General features: G+C 39.1%; 1 protein-coding gene across 1 annotated transcript in view; it reads right to left on the bottom strand.

Moving 5' to 3' along the window:
• syndig1l (synapse differentiation inducing 1-like) overlaps positions 1-12,793 on the bottom strand; it is a gene marked incomplete at its 3' end in the record, with an annotated part of 32,131 nt that extends 19,338 nt beyond the window's left edge. Inside the window, exon 1 of the mRNA XM_079255036.1 lies at positions 12,275-12,793. Coding sequence (XP_079111162.1) covers positions 12,275-12,787 — 513 coding nt within the window. The 5' untranslated portion in view covers positions 12,788-12,793. The remainder of the gene's footprint in view (positions 1-12,274) is intronic.
• Between the last annotated feature and the right edge of the window lie 9,857 nt (positions 12,794-22,650).

The raw sequence follows: 22,650 nt of genomic DNA, 5'->3' as shown, positions 1-22,650 counted from the left end.
TATTAATCTATATAAAGATAATTCACCATTTATTTTGATCTTTATCATCAATATTAATTCATTCATTCAATATATTATTGTATTTTATTTCATTTTGGTTGTTTTTCTTTTTCTAGATTTCCGTCCTGAATTCTTTTAATTTTTTTTGGATTTTAAATAAACTTAGGCCTTGATCATGAAAGGTTTTTTTAAAAAAAAGCAGCTTGCTTTGGATCTTTGAACACTGTTTGCCCCGTTTGTTTCATCTGAGCTAATCTGAGATCTGTCAGTTAGTATTTCATGGACACACCTCCAGCATTTTGAGAGACGTTATCAGGTTTAAGCTGCACCTTCATGTGGAAATTAAAGCCAAACCTTTATTTTTCATCTTTTTTTCATTGAGGACCAGAGTTGCTGAAACATCTTTGCTTGTTAAAGTCTTAAAAAATAACATTAATTTGTCTGACTTAATGATGATTACCCCCTTGTTTATTTTCACTGGCTTCATCCTAATCATCTCATGTGAACCAAAGATTGAAGCATTTTATAATTGACTTGACAAGGGCAAGGCAAGAAAGAAAAAAAAGAAAAAGAAAAAAAAAACATTACAGTATGAAAAATGCAGTTGTAGCTGTGATTAATTATCAGCTTTTGTCCCTGGTTAAATTTCATACACATTCAATCCAAAAACTGATGGAATAAAATGAATAAAATACTCATAAAATAAAGACAAACATGCAGATATTCTAATATGCAAATAGAAAATGTTGACTTCTGTCATCTGGATGCATGGAACATGAGGAAACAGGATTTCTCAGAAAGCCAAACTGTGAATAAATATCTTTAACTAAAGCTTTAAAAACCACTGCAAAATTGATATAACCCAGGGAAACATTTAGTCATTTTCTGTTGAATGAGTAATGTCTGAATCTGAATCTGTGACAGACAGACAGACAAACTGAGCATTCGGTTGAAACTGGATGAACCTTTCAGCTGAGGAACACTTGGAGCTCAGTGAACTGTAGAGTGATTGCATTTTAGATTTAATAAAAGCATAAGCACTGACATTCTTGCTAATTTAGTGTGAATGAATAACCCTCCCAATAAATCCTGATCCAATCTAAAAAATTGCCAAATGGAGGGGAAGGACGGCACTGACACATACACACATATGTGTACATCTATATATACATATATATATATACATACACATATATATATATACACATATATATATATACATACACATATATATATATACACATATATATATATATATACATATATATATATATATATATATATATATATATATATATATATATATATATATATATATATATATACATACGCATATATATATATATATATATATATATATATATATATATATATATATATATATATATATATATATATATATATATATATATATATGTATGTATGTATGTATAAAACGAAGCCCTCTGTTGATCTCACACCAATGCTGACAGATTTTAACATTTCAATGCTGGGTTGTTGAAAGGTTCCACAGAGGTGCCGCATGTTCAAATTACCGTGTGAATATAAAATGTTCTGATAAATGCAAATTCCACGCACTGAGACGGAGCAACAGATGGCAGACAAATAGATACAGCTTGGCTTCAGTGTTATTTTTGTATGCAGGTAAAAAAAAAAAAAAAAAAAAAAAACATGAAAATTCTAATGGACCGAATCCATGACTGTAAGATCAAAGACATCCAGGGTCACTGGCGAAGGCAGTATTATGCTTGAGGCGATAAAATTTTCATCCTATCAAACCCATTTTTGCAACATTTTCTGCACAGCCAATAAATGTACTTCCACCCATTATCTGCCACTCCACACAGCAGTTCCCCCACGTTCCACTTATTTTTGGAAAAGGAGGATATTTGGGCCACTGTAGCACTTTCCAGCATAATTAGATGCACAAGTCATTTTTCTTTCTTTTCCTCCAGTCTCATTTTTGACAGAGCAGCCACTCAAAGTACACTCTCTGAAGAGAGCGATCAATTACTGTGTCGTTGGGAAACACAATGTGCAATATTAACACAGTCTTAGTATTTTTGGGGACGGAAGTGTCCTAAAATCTACTTTAAGTCAAAGCAACCAGAATTAAACAAATTGAAAAAAAAAAGATTTAAATAAATATAAAAGTTGCCATGTTATGGTTTCTTATTATAAACTTTTACAAACTCCAACATCTTATTTGACCTCAGTTCCTCTCATTAGATAAACTCATTAAAATTCAAAGTTATCTGCTTGGTTTGAGTTTTCGCACAAACTGTTTCCTCTGTAGATGGTGGCGTTTTCTTTTCATTACCACCTTGGATGAAGCTCTTCTAACTGCTCTGAACTGATAACAAATTATGATGTGGAAACGCTGGAGGTCCCTGACAGTATGGAGAGCGAGCGCGCACCTGCATTACTACTTATTTTCTAAAGGAAGACGTTATTTGCAAATTTATGTAAATCGCGTTCCACACATGTCAGTGTGGGTTAAAAGTCCGACAGCATGATGCATAAACCAAGAATTAAAAGTCACACTTTTTTTTTCTCTGCTTACCCAGGTGACTTCTGTAGAATCCACTTCCAGAAGAGATGAAAAGCCATTCAACAGTCAGAGATCTAAAATGTCCACAGTGCAATACCAACACATATGCAGACGTTTTAGAGATATCCAGCTGGTGTGAAAAGTAAACAGGCTACATAATGCAATGACCAAACAACAGTCGGAAAACACAATTTACACCGACAGGTTCAGCGTTACAGCTTTAACTTGGTGTTCAGGACAGTGTGGCCCCATAATTGTCTGCGGTGAAGCGGTTGCCTCTAACGCTGTTCTGATTATACTCTCAGGCAGCTAAATCAATATTCAGTATCAGTATGTTTCATAATTGGTGCTAACTATCAGTAATCTGAGCAGAGTACTAACAATCCTACTGACACTACTGCAGGCTTGTGAAGTCCTCCAACAGAATAAAAATATGCTTCTTGCATGTGATTTAGCCGTTCGAGTATTTAAAATTACTCACTTCTCATTGCTTTGAAAATATAAGCGAGTGAACCCAGTTTCAGCTCCAGTAAAGTGTTTTTTTTTTTTTTTGGTGTAGCTGGCTGAATGTCTACATGGTCCAACCTGCCAGTGAGTGCTGAGACTAAAGCAGGATGGAGACAGATTGAGGTTCATTTAGCAGACCTCTTCTACCTACTGTACACCTGTCAAAGCTGAAGCTGATAAGAAGAGACAGGTGTGATTATCTCGGTCGTATAGAATAGAAACCACAAAGTCTTTTGCTTTTTTACCTTTAAGAGTAAAATTCACACTTTTAGTTTTCTAAAGTGCAGAGTGGCAACATTGCAGCAAGGATGGAGTCTGCACTTTGCTTAAAGGTCCACCCATATGCGGCGCGTGCCTTCAGGGACCTGCCAACAGCTTATCACACTAAAGTACATTGAAAGTGTTATATAAAAAGGTAAAAAAAAAAAAAAAAGACAAAGCACAGAAGAAAACATTTAATAATAATAAAACTTCTGCACATTACATTTGTTTTATCATCTATTTGTCTTTAACTGCATATTTTTTCTGATATTTTTGCAGATTGATTCAGTTTAGCAGCACTTCTGGGACTCCAAACGATAATATTACAAAGACAGAACAAGAGCAACTTCATATGAAAGATGAAATGTGTAAGAATGACGCAACATGAAGTCTCAAGAAGATACTGAGACATAAAATACAAGAAATAAAGAAGAACGAAGGAAGGCAACTTGTTTTGTAAAGATGTGAAGCATCTAAAGTCTCCTGATTGTTCTCTCCAGTTTTAAAAGCTTTTGGAAGAGATGTGAAATCCACATACGTTACGCTAAAAACATCATGAAGTTCCACCTTTAAAATAATTAACAGCTACTTTTCATCTTCCATTGATTCTCTTTAGAGGCTATATGTCATTTATTTGGAAAATGTGTACTTTATTTAATAACCCATCTTCTCTTAAAACGTCTTTTTGAAAATAAGTTGCAGAACAATTCAACCCACAGCAGGACTGCTTTTGTTTTTTTGTCTTTTGCTTGTTTTTGGATTGTAGACGTAACGGGTACCAACAACTTAAATAGAATGTAAAACAACAGCACAGCCTTCAGCATACTGGGCAGATGCATAAATGATTTGTGTATTAAAGCCCCAAGGCAACTATAATTGATAGATTTATTGATTTTTTAGATTAGTTTTCCTTGAATAAACATCTAAATATATCTCCACATTATTATTATTTAATGCCTATGTATATCTACAACTGTCTTAATGTTAAGTCTATTTTAGTTCATCAGTAGATTATTTGATCTCTTTATTGATATTTTTACAATGATAACTAATTCTAGTAGTTTACTAAATAATAGTGCATGCACTATAAATTGCCAGCGAGGTACATGCACACCACAGCATGAATGCAGCTTGGTGGAAAAGCTCACCAATGTGATACAAGTGGCCGAAGCACACCTCCTCTCACTGGAACGTTTAATGAGAAGTGAAATGGGCGAAAGACTTGATTGAATGTTTAAGTGCATTTCTGATTCCATGAACGTCTAACTGTTGGAGTGTGAATGAGGATTGTGCACCCAGGTTCACAGTGATTAGGATTTTTAAATTACAACTAAAAGGGATTTTATAAATCTGAGCCAAAGGGAGTGAATGCATGCTAACCACCACTGTTCACTGAAACACTGCTTTCACATTTACTGCTGTGAAATCCAGGAGGAGAATCATAATAAGCAACTTTAGCCTAAGGTATGACAATAGTTAGATCTGCATCAGTTTTTAAACTGATATAAATTAATAATTTAAATGAATAGTGTTTAAACTGAAGCAGCATCATGTCATTGATGCTGCAATAGATAGTTTATTACACATGATTATGAAACATACTGGGAATTCTGAAGCCAATACGCACTCAACAGTCTAGCAACATAAAGGATAAAGAGCAACATAAAGGGCTATTTCTCAGCTATTTTGATCCATTTTCTTTGTTTGTGTGTGTCCACGATCTTATTTTGACAATTTTAACTTGATTTTATGCCATCCAAATTCACCAAAGATTAATATCAGTTTTGACTGAGATCATTCAAATGATGGTTCATCTCTAGTTATATGTAGCCATTTTAACATATCCTTGGTTTCTTTGCTTGCTTGATGCAGACCAGTGAGAAGATGACTTATCTGATATGTCATACCCACTGGATGTTCCTGAAACATGGTTGTTTAAGGAAAGAAAACCTCGTCAGTCTTTCTGTTAACAACTTGTTGCCAGATGCAATACATTAGGTATTAAAGTTTTAAGTTTCAACTTATTGAAATCCATTTGTTTGAGGTTTTTTTTTTTTTTTTTTTTTTTTTTTTTTTTTTTTAAATTAAACAGTAAATAATAACTGAAAGATGCCTTTATTTCTATCTAAATAGTTTTATTTTAAAAAATATAATTTTTCCCCATGGCATCCTTATTTGTTCATGTGCAGTGGATTTATTTACCAGTAATGTTTCAGCAGGATGATAATTTGATGGTTTTCCGTTTCTAGTTTTTGCTCCCCATCATGCTTCTCTTTGCACAATAAGAATAAAGACTGAAGGTATCAAAGCCTGTTTACCTTAAAAAAATAATGACATTTTTATAACTACAGATTTGCCCAAAGCCTTCATGCTGAAAACAAGCTTCATAGAAAACTTCTCCTAGGTGAGGGTTTTTACTGATTCTAAAAAAGAATGCACATAATCATCATCATCATCATCATCATCATCATCATCATCATCATAACCATCCCCACACACAGAACTGTGGGATTGATCGGCCATTGTGAGGGAATCCAGACTCGGTTTACAGCAGTTAAGCAGTGGCCACCTTCATTCTCACCTCATTTTATTCTATTTCAACTGTAATTCTGCATGTTTTTGTATGTATTTGTTTTTTCTTCGTCTTATATGATACATTAAAAAGAGATTGTAGTATGGTGACTGTCTGAGAAACACAGAGCCTTATAATCATACCTGACCCAATTCACCATCCACCATTCCACCATTGTGGCAGAACAGGGAAAAAGAGTCTAGCTCGTGATTTAGTCCCACATACTGGTGGTAACACAAGGCGTCTTTCACTGGTGGTACGTAGCTGTTGAAGTGGAGTGTAGGTCTGGATTAAGGAGTGAAGGTAGACAGGAGCTGTTTGAGTTATTGTTTTGTAAGCCAGAAGCAAAGCTTTAAATTTGATGTGTGCTGCGACCGAAAGCCAGTGAAGTTTGATTAGCAGCGGAGTGACATGAGCTCTTTTGGGTTGGTTGAAAACCAGCTGCGGCATTCTGGATCATCTGCAGAGGTTTAACAGAGCATGCAGGCAAACCTGCCCGAGGAGAATTGGAGTAATCGATCCGTGAAATGGCCAGAGCCTGAACCAAAACTTGAGTCATGTGTTCTGTCAGGTATGGTCTGATTCTCTTGATGTTGTAGAGAGCAAATCAGCAAGTAGCAACTGAGGCAACATGGACCCTAAAGGTCAACTGGTCATCTACCATGAGACCAAGATTCCGGGCAGCAGGCGCAGGAAAAAGTGTGATAGAATCAAATGTCACATTTGATTGCGGAGGTAAGAAAGGATTGGCTGGACAGAAAATAGCTCTGTCTTGGACAGATTGACTGAAGGTGGTGAAACTTCATCCATGCAGAGATATCAGCAAGACAAGTTGATATTCTCATTGAGATGGTTGTGACATCTGGAGGGAAGGAGAGGAAAAGCTGAGTGTCATCAGCATAACAGTGGTAGGAGAAGCTGTGAAAGCTTACGACTGCTCCAAATGAGGAGGTGTATAGTGAGAAGAGAAGTGGGCCGAGGACTGACCCTTGAGGCACCTCAACTCATGTGAGCTGGACGCTTCTCCTCGCCAGGATAGACTAAAGGATCTTCCTGAGAGATAGGACATGAACCACAAGAGGAGACAATGCCGAGCTCAGAGTGTGGAGAGGAGAATCTGATGGTTGCCTGTGTCAAAAGCCTGCAGACAGATTCAGCAGTATCAGGACTGAGGATGGACCAGTGGATCTGGCAAGCTGGAAGGAATCAGTAACAAACAGGAGAGCAGTTTCAGAAGAATGGCCTTGCCCAAAGCCAGACTGATATGGATCAAAAAGGTTTTCTTCATGGAGGAACTGCAAGACTTGGCTGAAGACTGCACGCTCTAGCATTTTTGATAAGAGTAGCATGGGCTGGGTTGAGGGTAGGTTTTAGCAGCTGGGTGACCTGAGCTTGCTTGAAGACAGAGGGAATGACTCCAGATTCAAGAGAGGAGTTGATAATATCGGTCACTGCAGCTTTGATTATAGGAGAAATGCTCAGCAGGATATCGGTAGGGACTGGATCAAGTGCACAGGTAGTGGGTTTACAGTTTTTCAGAAGTTTTAGGACTTCATTCCCATTCAGAGTGCGGAAGGAGCAAAGTGAAGCACCACTAGCTGGATGCAGTGGGATGAGTTGATCAGTCTCAGAGAATTGATTACTGATGGTAGCAACGTTTTCGGTAAAAAAAAGATGCAGATTTTTCCACAGTCAGCATGGTGGGTGGCTGAGCAGGTGGTGGAGAGAAATTTAAGTAACATATAAATTTTCATGGTGCAATTGCAGCCGACAGTTTGATGACTTGCATGTCTTTATCCATCCATTTGAAAAAAGCTGAATTTTAAATTCATGACTGATGTAGCGACTCATACCAAACCCAAGGCAAGCACTGATATCTGAAATGGAAAGAAGCGTTAACGCATCTGAACCGGAACTCTGCTCATTGTTCAGCTGCTCATAATGATACAAGTTATTGATTAGGGCTGCTTTGCATTGTAACGACTCTTTGCTTCTCCAGTGAGCTTATTGCAGTAAAGAAAATTTCTCTCCGGCTGGTTTTTAGACGTGCTTTTCACATGGTTTACTAGTGAGAAACTTGAAAGTCTATCTGTAACCAATAGCTGGGTTCCCCCAAAATGGTGGACAAAGTCTTAGTGAAGTTATGTGCTAATTTTTTCTCATGACGTCTTGTACTCATTCAGTTTCTTGGAATTAACTCACCTTTTTTTAATGGTCTCCTTGGTTTAAAGCAGGGGTCCTCAATGCTGGTCCTCGAGGGCCGTTGACCTACAGGTTTTCCAAGTGATCCTGATGCAACACGCCTGATTTGAATAAGTGTGTATTTTGCAAACTTGTGCAGAGCTTGAGTCAGGCGTGTTGCAGCAGGGACATTTGGAAAACCTGCAAAAGGACCAGGTTTGAGCATCCCTGATACAAAGTCACAAATATGCACCAATCTCCACTTTGTTTAACAGTGGACAGTTAAGCTGAACATTTACACATAAATATGCAGCTACTCACAGTCCATACTTATAAGTTGTGACATCCTTTATTGTCAGTCTATTGACAACATTAAGGAAGTGGTTGAAATGTCACTGGTTTTGAACCAAATCCAGTTGTACCCTGAGCTTGTACAAAACGCCTTTAACAACAGAACAGATCAGTTGTCTGCGTTGTGGCCTGGAAGAGGAGGAGGCAAGGAAAAACCCTGCTTTTAAAAATACCTTTGTTTGAATGCTCCTGGCCGGAATGAATGTGCTCCTGAGCCAGCAGTGGAGGTGGTCACAGAGCAGAACTGACACGTGTTTGTAAGGGAAAGTCAGCACATTATAACACACTGCTCAACACCGATACCACTGTCTCTGTTTCTGCGACTCTAACTTGCTTGAAAGCACTCTGTGGCACGGACCTACGCCTACTCTGCTTGGTATGAACAAGCAAAGGCCAGAAACATCAAAATCATGACAGTGTCTTTCCGAAGTAACAGCACATTACCAGTGACTCACCCAAATTCTGATGTAATCTAATACAAGCACTCTGCTATAGTTCTTCCACCTTTTTGTAGATTTTGCTGATGTTAAAATGTTACAAATCCACTTAATACTCATGACTGAAGTCATAAAGGGGGTGTTAGGGGGTGCATTAGGCTGCATCACATTTTAATTTGTTTAGTAATATTTTACTTCCCTAGTGTTTGCTAATGGATAAAACCTTATTAATCAACATGGTGTAGAATCCTTCCCCTTTACACATACATTTTAAGTTTCAGGTTGTGTGTTTTTTCTTTTATACACAAAAATAATTTGCCGTGCTGAACATGTTGGATGTAAGGATGAATATTTTATACTATCTGAGATTTTCTTGATGAAAACTTTTGGAACATCACCAACAATATTCACTGTTGTTCCACATGACCATGGATTAGGCTTTGCCCATGAGCTTTGAAGCATGCCATGAAAAAGCTTAAATACCGATATGGAGACAAAAACTTTCTTCTTTGCTGCATACGGCTGTGCTGAATCAGCCAAAAGCCATTACATCTTACCGATTTCTACATTACATCAATGCAGCTCACTGAAGAGGAGCTGCATGTTAATGGAAAGAGGCAAGATGGATGGATTCAAATCTTCAAAAATCCTTTGAGATGTGAACTAAGAAAAACTGAAATCACTAAAACATGCCTTTAATGACTGATATTCGGCAAATGTTGCTACCAGTTAGCAACCTAATTAGCCTCTTTCAGAAGGTATTTTGAGCACACTCTCCTTGCTCCCTGTGAATCTCCATTTTGTGATTCAGGTTATACAGTAAAGCGCTGCAGCCACTAATTATATATGATAGCTTCTTCAGTTTTGGACCCCCGAGGGCCCCGATCCAAGCACTGTCAACATAGCTTGCTATGGTAAATGGTGCAAAAAATGTAGGAAAATACATCCACCAAAGTTGAACTCAGTCTTGATTTTGTTTATTGGAGCGCTGCAGCGCAAAATCCTGACTGGGTTTTTATAGTCGGCAAACATTTCTGTTACAGTACATTTAGTGACATCGCACCATTTTACACAGTCTCGCTAGGATTGACTGCTCACAAGCTGACGATGCCTTGAAAACCATCAACACAACTCTGTCAGACTGAACTCTGAATCTGAGTGAAAAACAGCAGCTGTCATCATCTTCTTAAAATCTCTCCCACCAAGCAGTGTGCACAGATAACCAGTAAAAAGTAAGAAGAATCTGATTTATATATTATTCTTCAGTTGTACTTCAGCATTTTAGCTGCTGTTCTGTAAACATCCTGCTCACCTAAAGCCCAGTAGACACTGTGTTGATGTAAAGGTTTCATACTGTCTGTTCCAATGAGAAAAGCTTGCATTATCTACTATTACTCTGGACATATAAATAAATATTTGTCACATTCACACTCAAACAGAATAACATAATGATTAATCTCTGGCTTTGGGTACATTCCTGTGCAGATAGTGACACATTTCATGACAAACTGCAATGACGGGTTTGTCAGAGTTGCAGACAGAAACTAGGATTCATGGTAAACTACAGAAGCCAGCAAATTCCCAGACAGAAAAACCAAAAAAGCATCCTGGAAAAGTTGCTGGCAGTTGCTGGTGAAAGAGAAACTCATTCCTGATTCAGTGTAATTAATGTTATGACCACTAAAACTGTGCAATGTATTCAGAAAATGTGCAAATAAATGCAAGATGAGTAACGGGATGGTGAAGATGACTGGGTTATAGCTGCATATTATTTGCTTATATGCACTTTTGTATGGTTATGTTTCCTCAGTGCTAAAAACTAACTAGCCTCTGCATGTCACAAGCAGGGTTTTTTAGTTGGAGATCTGTGCATTGTGTCAGCCTGTGGCCAGGAGAGCTAGAGATACCACAAACTTAGTGGTGTCAGTTATCTCCAGTCGGGAGGCTACATAATAAGTCCCACTGTGCATTTTTCTCTGTATATCTCAAAATTAGCTTTGCAGCCTGATGGTGCTCTTTTTATGTGCTTTGGCGTTTCTGAAAAGGAAGTGTGTGAAAAAAATACAAGCGATATGGTAATGCACTCACTTAACCTTCGAACGGGTTGAGGGAGCCGCCAGTTATCTGTGCAGACTTTTTTCTTGTTTTGTTTTTAGAGTACACACTCAATGGTGAATAAATAAGATGGAGGAAATCATTAAAGTTTTTTTAAAAAAAAAAATCTAATTCCAAGAGGACAAGAGTGATTGAGGAAGTTAGTTAGCTAAGAATTGGGAGTTTTCCCCCAGTGAATATTTTCTTTCTTATAAATAAAGGTGTCCTGTAGCTATACACACATGTCACATTGCATTTCCACCACTACATATTTATTTCCAATATCCTGCCTAATTCTAACAGACTGATGTGGCAGTCAGTCCATTAAGTGTTACAGGACACTGATAGACTCTTAACTCCCTATTCTGCCTGTCCGGTCCTTTAAATCCTTTGGAGTGCTCTATGCTATTGGTTGTGCCATTTTAGAGTGAAAATACTGTAACTAATGCTGTGGTATTGTAGCACTTCATATCCCTGCGTGAGGCTGGCATAATTGATTTATTATGATCTAACAATTAATTTCAGCCAGGTTGGGAATTGTGGGCAAGGTCAGTGGTTCAAATGGAATTTGCACTGCAGTGAAATGTCAGTCCGACAGAGGAGTTTAGCCTGATCCTTGGATGTGAAGATATAAATGTACACACAATACAGTAATGCAAGCGAGCCCTCACTTAATGCAAAAAACATGACAAGCATGCAAAGCTTTTTTTTTTTTTTTTTTACCAGATTATGAGTCTGATATTGGTTTTTCAGTGAAAGCACCTCAGTCACACAGCGATGGTATGTTCCGTAGGAACTCTGTAGCGAGTCTCCAAGTTTCCAAGAAAAGTGTGTCTTGTGTCTCTATTTAATCTTAATTTAATCTGTCAGTTTGTGTCTCATTAAATCAGCAACACACATAATTAGCATCCCTAGGGTGTTTTGTAATTGCAAAACAAAGCAAGATGTCATGTTATTAGCTTCTGTTGCTAGCATTAGCTAGCAAAACAATGAGCAAATTCTATTTGTTTTTTTTCCAAACTCCTAACTAGAATATGGTCATCTTGGGTTTGGCATTATTCCTAATTGCAATTTATGACTTGTAAAATAAATAAACTCAACATTAATAAATGACTACACTAAAATAACTGATGTGAAGAGCCTATACTGTAAAGGTTTCAGTGTTCTTGATGGTCTTAAGTCTGCAGAGCTAATGTCATAAAAACTCAAGATTAAGTGCTGCACAATGGAATTTGACACTGAATATGATAAATGTACTTCAGTGCAACTCATGCCATTTGCTCTCCAAAGTCTGATCAGTGCAGGATCACGCTGTCTTACCTCATATTCCACATATTCTTCCTCCTCCACCTCGTAAGAGACCGTTTGGATCTTGACGTGCTCCCCATCCTCCAGCAGCTTGGTCTGAGGATCCTCAGTGCTGGTTGTCTCTGCTCCCTCTGTGCTGGGCACCTCCTTTGCCTTTTTCTCTGTAAAGGTGGTCTCACAGCATTCACTTTTGTATTCCTTAGCCTTGATGCTGCCACTGTCCTCCTTGTACAGGATGAAGTTGGGCCTGTAGAAGGCTTCTACAGCCAGATGCAGTGAGGTGGCATCCAGAAACTGCTGAGATTTCATCTTCCCGTTGGTATTGTAACCTCCTCCACTCACTACATTGCTGCTATTGACTTTTCCTCCTCCACCACCCTCACCTACTCCACCACCTCCTCCAGCGAAGTAATTAATAATGTTTTCCTGGTACTGGTTGTTTGGAAATTCTCCCCCATAACCGTTGACCATGTGCTTCGTGTTTTTGTCCAGCAGAGGGTTCTGGAGCTCGCTCAAGTTCTCCATTGCAACAAGGGTTAAAAGGTGAGAGGAAGGAGCTTCTCAGTGGCAGCAGAGCGATGAAAGAGTGTCGAGTGAAACAGGCTCCTCAGTGGCGGATGATTATGTCAGTGAAGGAGTAAATGGTATCAAGCACTTGGAGATCTACAGAGGAAACACAGCAACAGAAAGAGGGAGAATATTTAGCTTCGACAGAGAACTTGGAAGGTTTCTGTACAACATTTACCAGCAGGTAACAGTTAACCAAACATCAGATCAAAGTTAAGTTGTCGCTCCCTCTGCAGCAACAACATTTAAAGCTTCCAGCTTGTCGAGAATTGCACCCAGCTGATGAATCCTTGAGTTTAATTTGCATCCCTGCTGTTGACACATTTGGAGATATACCAAAATGGGAATTTTTATCTGCTTAAACTATCTTGGCTGACTGAAGTGGGAATATCGGTTTTTGGTGTAATATGATTGTTATTATCTTATTAGGTGTAATCAGCCTTACTTTCTGATATGTATTAGGCCTCCTACCATTATAGACCACTCATGTCTGTAATCTTCCACACTTGAGTGAATCATGCCTGATATTCAGGATGAAATAGGTTCTCTTCCCCATTTTTATTGATAATGGGATTTCAGACAAGAGTTAAAGAAGGTGAAAGACAGCCATAAATCAGTCTCCACCTATCTTTTGTTACTTATCCAAGACTGTGTCAGGTAAGAGTCTGAGCTGAGACTGCCAGATCTGCATCTCCCAAACCATATCCTCCTCTTCTTCTTGAGGGACTCTTGAACCATGCAAAAGATATAATATCTCCAGCAGATACTTGGCCTTGTCTGAGGCTTCCCCCAGATGGTCCTTCCTGAATCCCTTGGAGATATCTGGAAGGCATCAAGACTAGATGACTGAACTGCCTCAAAGAAGCAACAACTTTGAGCCCTTCCCAATGACTCATCTCCTCATCCCATCCCTTAGGCTGTAGCAAGACACCTTTTAGAAGAAGCTTATTTTGACCATTTGTATTCACAACCTTACTCTTGCAGTCACTACCACAGCTCAGGTGAGACTGCCTGGTAAATTGACAAATTCCCCCTGAGGGGTCAGTGTCTCCACCTCTTCAGAGCGACACAGCACACACATCACTGCACACACTGAATAGCAATATGCTTTTATTGGTCTCTAATGTTTTATAATAATTAGCAATGGCTTTAGTTTAGATTTAAACTAAATTTATTGCTCAAAAGCAGCTTGTGGACAGGTGGATCACAGGCAGATTGTTAGATCTTTTTATAACCTGGACTTGTAAGCTTCACACACGCAAAATAAAACTTCTAAAATTGGATAAAATAACACAATCAGGCCCTGCGATGGACTGTCAAACTGTCCAGGGTGTACCCTGCCTGTCGCCCAGTGCCAGCTCGGATAGGCTCCAGCTTCCCCGCGACCCTGAATTGGACTGGTTCAGAAAATGAATAAATGAATGAATAACATAATCATATCATAACAAATGTACATCCTACTCATACTGAAATGTATACAACAGGGAAAGAACCCTTGAAATAAATTGCTGGTAGCTTAGATGAGTATTAGCACTACAGTTACTATTCATACAGATAAAGAGGCATATGCAAAAATATTCCCAACTTTTTACTATCTGTATCTATGGCTGCAAAAATATGCTTAAATTTTCTTCTTCATATCCACCTTTAGCCTTTCTCTGATTCATCTGTGGTTTATATAGAAATGCCAAAAGGAGATTATTTCTTTAGGTCCTGATCCCAACTGTGTACTGCTCTATTTTCAAATGCTTGAAGGTTATATGCTTCTGGTTGCAGACAACAAGATTTGACATTATCCAAAATGGCATTGTGGTGATTGGATAAAGATAAACGGTTGGCTCAGGAGTTAATAATTTGCACACCAATAATTTTATTCAAGCTGCCTGCATTTGTTTGTCTCTTTGATTACGTCATGTCCACAACACCTGCTGAATTGAATAAACATATTTTTTCCTCTTTTATATTGTGAGCCATATGTTGATTTAATCTCCAAGAGCCCAGCATCTAACTTTACCAGAGTTTCTCAAGAGTAGCGTAGCAATTAATTTGACCGTATTTTTTCTCATATCTGCCAAACTGTCCAGCTTCAAACTTTATTTTTGGAATAATGGAATAAACTCAGAGACAATAATCTCATTAGAAAAGACTTGTACAATGGTAATCATAAATATCATCCCTGTGAATAGCCATGAGAATGAAATTAACAATATATGTGACTTATTTCCATCATATTTTAAACTACTTTTCTATCTTTAACTGTATAAGAAAATAAGGCCAAATGCTTGTCACCCATGGACACACTCATTTCAAAGGCATCAGCCTTTTCACTCTTATTGTAAGTCTATCAGTTCTTGTTTGGAGAATTTTTTTTTTCTTTCTGAAAAAGGCTTTTTGTTGTGTAGAACTATATTGGCTGTCTGATTTTTTTTTCCATTGTGAAGACTTTGAAAGCTCTGGCAAAACCTACACATTACACCTCTTGAGGCTTTTACAGACTTCGTTACATTTACTTTCAGAATTTCCTGAAATACAACTGAATGTATTTGTCCCGTCACAGTGCCAACACTGAGCTGTGCCATGTTGTTCTTGCCAAAGTTGACTTTAACCTGAGCGGCTCTGCTCCGTGTTCTGGCAGCCAGTTTACCGAATGCATGTACTTGACTTGAAGTGTTTTCTTCCAATGAATACAACACATACATTGCATTAAAAAAAGCTCTTGCATAAAGAGAGAAAAAACAAGCCAACCTTGCTTTGGTTTACCTGACATAGAGATATATAAAAACAAGCCTCCTAAAGGACCCAAATTTCAATTTTATTTTCAGCTTTGGTTCTGATTTTCATGAATTGGCAAGTGGTTTTTCTAAGGTTTTATACAACAAGTTATCAGTCTGAGACCACAGTAATTGTTAAGCCACAGATGAAATCTTTTGGAGTACTGTAGATCTTACATTATACTCTTTTCCTACCTCTTAGAACTACACACAGGGTATCCGGGCACCATCCATCCATCCATCCACTTTCTGAACCGCTTGTTCCAACTAAGGGTTGAAGGAACCCAGAGCCTATCCCAGTAATCACTGGGCAAGAGGCAGGGTACACCCTGGACAGGTCACTAGTCCATCACAGTCAGGGCCCTATGAAATCTGTTATATTTTTACCCAAATTCACTGTTCTATGTTGTTTTTTTTCACTGAATGCTTTCTTTCACTATGTAACCTCATTTTTTTTTCCAGAGTGGATGTGTCTAATCATGTGTTGGATGTATAAAATTTCAACAGTTCAACAGGAAAATCTAATTTCCTTAAAGATATGATCATTTTTAGCTCGCTAGGCCTTTGTGACACAGTGGCTAGACAGGAAAGGGATCAGAGACAGAGGAGGTGACATGCAGAAGAGGCTTCCAGGCTGTGATTCGAACCTGCACCAACTCGATAGCAGAGCTGCATCTGTTTAATGAGCTGCCTTTTTCCTGTGAATCTTCTTCAGAACAGCCTCCAGCTGCAGCTCAAACACTCAGGGTGAGTTTAATAGAGGTTGCTCTCGTTTTTCTACCAAGGCTTCTTGTCCTTGTAACACATCACCAAAAACAGAGGGTACTTTCTCATTTTTTCACAACCTACAAGAGTTTTGTTTTTGGACTGATTTTATGTGTTTGTTGGCCTCTTAGCGATTGCTCACTTTCTGGGGGACACTTGAGTCCTTCAAGCCCAGTTGACGTCACACAAACAGGAAGATGTGGTTGGACTCTTATTCAGATCTTCTTGTTCATTTGATTCAGATACCATGAAAACCTGATATAAGCAAATGCCACAATATTTCGTAATAGCACAGGTTCCCTTTTTTATTGTCAAATCCCACAATTCCCCCTTTTTCTTTTTAACATTATGGACATCATAGGGGCTCCTCATAATATCCCTCTGATACATGACAACAAAGCCACATTTTTTCACAGATGATATTTTACTTCTACAAACATGTATAGACGCTTTTGTTTGTCTTTGATATTGTTTGACTTTTTATTTTGTTTATTTACCTTATTCTATAGAAATATTTATAAAATAAAATCCTGTCATATTTACATAACAGAAATATTCTATAAGAATGACTAGTAGCATTTTCTTATCTTATTTGCAGAAATCTTAGTAATTCATGTATATATGAAATTCATATGACATTTGTTTATTCTTCAGTGAGTGGCAGTGTATTCGGAGACTCTCTAGTGTCCACTGAAGCGACCAAATTGCGAATATACCATCATCAACCATGAATATACTAGAAAACAGCATTTAACCTGTAAGAGCCCTGTGTGGCAAATATACACAGTTTTAGAGACACTTGGCATCATTTTATGGGGCCAATATTGCTTAAAATTCTGTGAAACAAAATGGGATTTTTGTCTTTTGTCCTTTCAGGGACACCGAAAATCATAAAACTACACTATAAAAAAATTGACATGCAATAAGTGGTAAATATTCCAGAAGAAAATGCTGATACATTTTTTTTAACTTCTTGTTAAAGGGAGAAAAAAAAGACCTCATATAAAACAAAATTGACTTATCTGATAATTTATTCATGGGATGGGTCTTTATGGGTCTAATGGGTGTCCACAGTAGTGGACATGATGCATCAAAGGGATATAGTGATCAAAAAGTTTGAGCTTTGACTTCATGTCCTTGGGATCAAGTTATTTAACCGTCCACAGGTGGTTTAGCTTCAGCACAATCCAGGTGGGAACACCAATCAACAATCAACTCATCCATAATTTAGTTTGTTGCCATTTCCCATTCCTATTCACCAACCCACTTTACAGTTCAATCTCTGCCTCCTTCCTAAATCCCCTCCCTAACCTCTGTAAGGAAGCTCTTATACTGCATTTTTCTTTCTTTTGCTTCCTCATTTTCCTCCATTGCAGGATTTTTGCTAGCTATACTTTTCAAGTTTTCTACTCCATGAATAAAATACAAGCCCCAGACTCCCAGATTTCCTGAAGCTCTGTAAGCGCTGGACAACCAGCATAGTTTTCATGGTTCCTCCCTGCTGAACCTTTGGTTGTCTGAAAGTGCTGACACTGTTGTTCCACACCAGCGCTCCTGATAGTCCGTGTATTGCTCCGGGGTTCGCACACTCATGCAGTTCTTATATTGGTTGAATGAAAGAATGAGTACCAAGTGCAAAAGGAAGAGTTGGTGCGGTGGTCGCCGTCTGATGCTGATGCTGCTATAGAGGCAGGATATTGTCTGACCCCAGTTTAAACCCTGCAGTGACATGTGCCTCACTAAAAGTAAAAACATACTGCACCCCCCTTCCAACTGCAGGGGTGATTGTTTGTTGCTGAAAATAAGCTGCAACTTCCCTGGTGGGGATGATTCATTCTTTCGTACTTGTCTTGCTCTCTATTAACAGGATCCAAGAGTGTCAAAGGCAAGTGTTACATAACACGCAATGTATCCCTGCGTTTCTAAAATGTCACAGGAAATCAAAGGACAGACCCTTAACTTGAAAGGGCCAGGAATAGAATTTTAGCATCAATAAATCAACACTGCATTAAGTAAATCTTTAATTACCAAAATCACATGACTGGATCTTTGCAAAGACAGGCAACTTCTGCAGGCTTCACTGTTTAGACCAGTTAGAAGTTAACAGTTTCACCCGTTTCTCCTGGCAGAAAGTAGAGGCATGACCAGTAAAGAGACAGCTTTAATGGGTCAAATGGGATCTATAGACCACTCAAATCCTGTTTTCTCGATGATATGTTCCAAATGGCATCCTTATTTTTCTGCATCCTTTTTTATTTTTTGTCCTCCCTCTCCTCTCTGTCCCTCCCCAAAGAATGATGCTTCCACTGCCATGTTTGATTTGAAGGATGACGTTGATTTACTTACTGCTTAGTGCCTGGTTTCCTCCACACACACTGCTGGGAAATGTAGGTACATATTTAATCACTGTTTCGTCTGGTTCATTTTGGAGCCATTTGGCAAAAATCTGATGATTTAAAAGAAAATCCTGCACTGATGTTTATTCCCCTGTAAGTCTCTCTTCTCCACAAAGACACCTTGTACTGAATCTGGCTGGTCAGCTGGACCCGAGAGGTCTTCATATGGCCATTTTAGTGCTTTGTCTTATGACTTGGTTGGTATTCTGATATAAACCTATAGCTGTCAGACCTTAGCAGCTGCATCCTTTGATCATGCCCTATAAATTCAGTTAGCACAGAGAGGCTCTGACATGTCGAAAGAGCATCTCAAGATCAACTGATAGGTGTAAAATACTTCGCAGCTCATTTGCAAGTGTCATAAAATCTCTAAACATTGAACACATTCACAAGAAACTCCAAAACCTCATTTTTTGCTTCGTCATTGTGAAGAGCTGAGACAGATGAAAGTAAAAAAGAAATCAGTTCATTCTAATGCTCTAAAAGCTTTCTGCCAGTCTTGGAAATGCTAATAAACTAAGTCACTCTGACATGGTTGGAGGAACCAGATACAATAGCTCTCATGAAAGCAGCCAGAAGAAGTATTCCTCTAAGTACTTCCCTGCTCCTGTCCTACTGCTATGCTACAAGCCGACAGCAGATTACCTTTCATGTCATTAGAGACGTTCTGAGAAATCTTTATGGTGTTTTCATGCTTCCAAAGTTGTTGCTGCTGTTTTGTTGCTGCAGAGGGGCTTCCCCCCCCACCTCAGCAAATGGTAATTATAGTGTGAATAAGCTATTTCAATGCAAGCTGAGCAATGTAGGACACCTCAGAATCAGTCAGGATGAACGTCATAGAAATAAATAAGCATAGTTTGTATGGGAATGCATGGTTACTTTGAAGCGTTTGCATGTTTGGCATGTGTGGCTGCAAATAAATGTATGTGAGTAAGAGTGGGTGGATGTGTTTTGGAAAGAAAGAGCTAGAGTAAGAGGAGGGGATAGAAAGAGAGGTCACACTTATATGAGATTCTCTGGTAAAATGCATTCGGGCACGTTGGCAGAAAGAAGAGGCTGGGAGGTATAAAGAGCTGGGAGGTACGTCTGAAAGCGAATGAGGCAGTCAACGCTGCAAGGAAAACTATTCAGCATGACAGACGTGGCATGAGCAGAGGCCTGCATGCTGCAGTGCTGCTGCTTAGGAGGGGCCCAGAGGTGTCTGATGAAGAGTTCAAAGATTAGTGAACAACCTGTAAGCATCAAAGAGTGAAAGGGTGAGACTGAGACTGTGGCGGTACAGCTAACATGCCAGCCTGCTGCCATGCTGATGCATCTGCACGTTTCAACCCCATTAGACTCCAGTCAGCAAAGTCCATTTCCCTGTGTCAGCTCGTTGCCAATCCTTCTCAGACCTCTGACCCCCGAAGCAGAAAACGGGTATTATCAACAAGGCCTCGAGGCCACCATAGCAAGATGCAACAGAATACCAATGTGTCTTATCTGTCTGACATGTTTACCAGCATATTTCACCCCATGGTCTCTCGCAGCTTTTTCTGGAAGCCGCCTGTGGAGATTTGCTCTCTGCCCTCAACAAAAACAGCTCAGTCTCTGTGTAATTTAATTCTAAAAGCAGCATATGACAACTCATAAGCATAATAAGGCAACATCAGGCAGATGTTGAGGACCACAACTCAGGAAACGCACATGAGCTCATCGTTTAAAATGCTAATACACCCCAGACCATGTCTGTCAGTAACCCCACTCCTGGCCTCGGTACATGAAAGTCTGCGGACAGATTAAGCTTCAGAAAACGATTAACTGAGTAATGGGCTTAACACAGTGTTGACTGATCCTTTTAAAAACTATTATCATCAAAGGAGAGTCTATAAAATCCAATGTCATAATCCACTTGAAATGAATCTGAATCCTATTCCTGTCAGCGGCCGGTGCCGATAGTCTGTCTCCTTCTGTCTGCATGACTATCGGTGGAGCTGATAAAACCCTGAACACCCCTTCCACCGAGGAGTCTGGAGCCCTCTGGAGCCTTGTCCAGCTGCAATCTTACCACTTCACTTACACTTTTTCCCACCTTTGAGAAATGATTTCAAGTGCTCCCTTGTGTGCAAATCAACCATCTCTGTCACATGCATTTGAATTATTCAATGGGTGGGTGTTGTCAACAGCAGGCGTGTACACTTTTGCTGGAGTGGTTTGTTGTCCACGAGAGCCAGGCTCTGACTTCTCTTCATTGTGTATTGATCACACATTCCAGGAGCAGATGGCAAAAGAATTTAGATTGATTTTTATAGATAGAGTGATAGATATCTCGATAGATATTAGAAATGCGGTTTAGAGAGGGATTAGACTATCTATATTATTACAGTCAGGGAGGATGGGAGATAATGTGGGGACATATGTTACAGACAATCTGGAGACTTGCTCCCCATTTGGAGAGGAAAAAACAACTTATTCATCATATAAATTAGTAATTAAGTGTTTGGAACAGGCTTTAGACAGACTCATGTATGTTTGTCATGCATGCCTCTTTGTTTTGTTCAACTCACTAAACATTTATGAAAGAATGAATATATAACACGTTAAACAAAGACTTAATGGGGAAAAAAGGGACATAAACAGATAAGTATATCCTACCTCCACACATAGCACCCGTTCTTGTTCATTGGTCTTTCTTTTTCTTATGTTTGATTGGTATGTGAAAAACAATCTCGCACTCTGTCCATGCACTCTGACTAGTACGATAATATTAGAAGAGTAAAGAGCTCACTGACTGATTGGATTACGTGCGCGAAAACCTTCCCCAGAGAAAGACATGAGAACATGGTTTTTAGCTCTGGCGGTCGCAGGTGCAAAGTGTGTGCAGAGTTCTTTTTTCTCATCAGCATCCTCTACCTCCTCCATCTCTGAAGACACATTGCAATGCGACACATGTGTCAGTTAATTCTAGGCAGCCGCGCATTGTTGTGCGTAAAGACAGCGCACTTTCTAGTAATTGCACTACTCTCACTAGGTTTTCCCAGCTCTGGAATAAAACAACAGGGGAAATATGCGATGTTAAAGGTGAACTGAAAGGGGAGAAAAGAGCGATCATGAAGGATTACTTCCCTACCTTTGAGTTCTTGTCAATCCAGTTGCTGTCAGAAGGATGCGAAGACTCGCTTGTGTTTGCCTGTGCATTATGGCAGAGATGCTGACGCTGTCGTCCGCGGGTACAGACATTTCCCACACTTTTTCTCATTTGACATGACCAATCATTCCAGACGAACAGGTCCACGTTCCGCAAAAAAGAAATGAAAAGAAAAGAAAAAGAAGACGCGCGCCTCGTTATCACTCTCCTCTACGAATATGAAGGACTGAGTCTCTAGCAGGACCATTAACTGACTGAAATCCTGTCGCCTTCTTAAACTTAAAACAGCCCACAGAAGAGAGAAAAAGAGAGGGAGAGATGAGTGGTGGTGCGTGGAGCTGTGGATACGTGAATGGAGAGACGAGGAGTCCAAGTGCGCGTAAGGAGAGGGAGAACAGAGGCAGCGTCCACCCTGCCTGACTGCAATACTTTGACTGAGCGCTTCGTTTTAATGCTGTTCATCAGCAGCTACACAACAGCTGCATATCTGAGAATCTTTAGACACTCCCTGGTTTAAATGCATTCCCAACAGCAGTGATGAAGTTGGCTTTATAAGCCTGTAAAATACAGGAAGTTGAGAAGAAATCTCGTTTTATTTAAGGTAAGTTGAGCTAGCCACCCATTTCTCAGAAAAAAAGAAGTGCTTCAGAACCAATGACTTCCCCCTTGGCAGGCAGTGTAATGAAAGAGACTGGACAGTGCCTGTCGTTTGGATTTTGTTGTTTCCAGTGGACACAATGACCTCGGTGAATACCATCAGTG

The sequence above is a fragment of the Telmatherina bonti genome (genome assembly GCF_933228915.1).
Source record: "Telmatherina bonti genome assembly, chromosome: 16".
Taxonomy (NCBI): domain Eukaryota; kingdom Metazoa; phylum Chordata; class Actinopteri; order Atheriniformes; family Telmatherinidae; genus Telmatherina; species Telmatherina bonti.
Note: the sequence above shows the minus strand (reverse complement) of the source record. Positions and strands in the feature narration are given on the sequence as shown.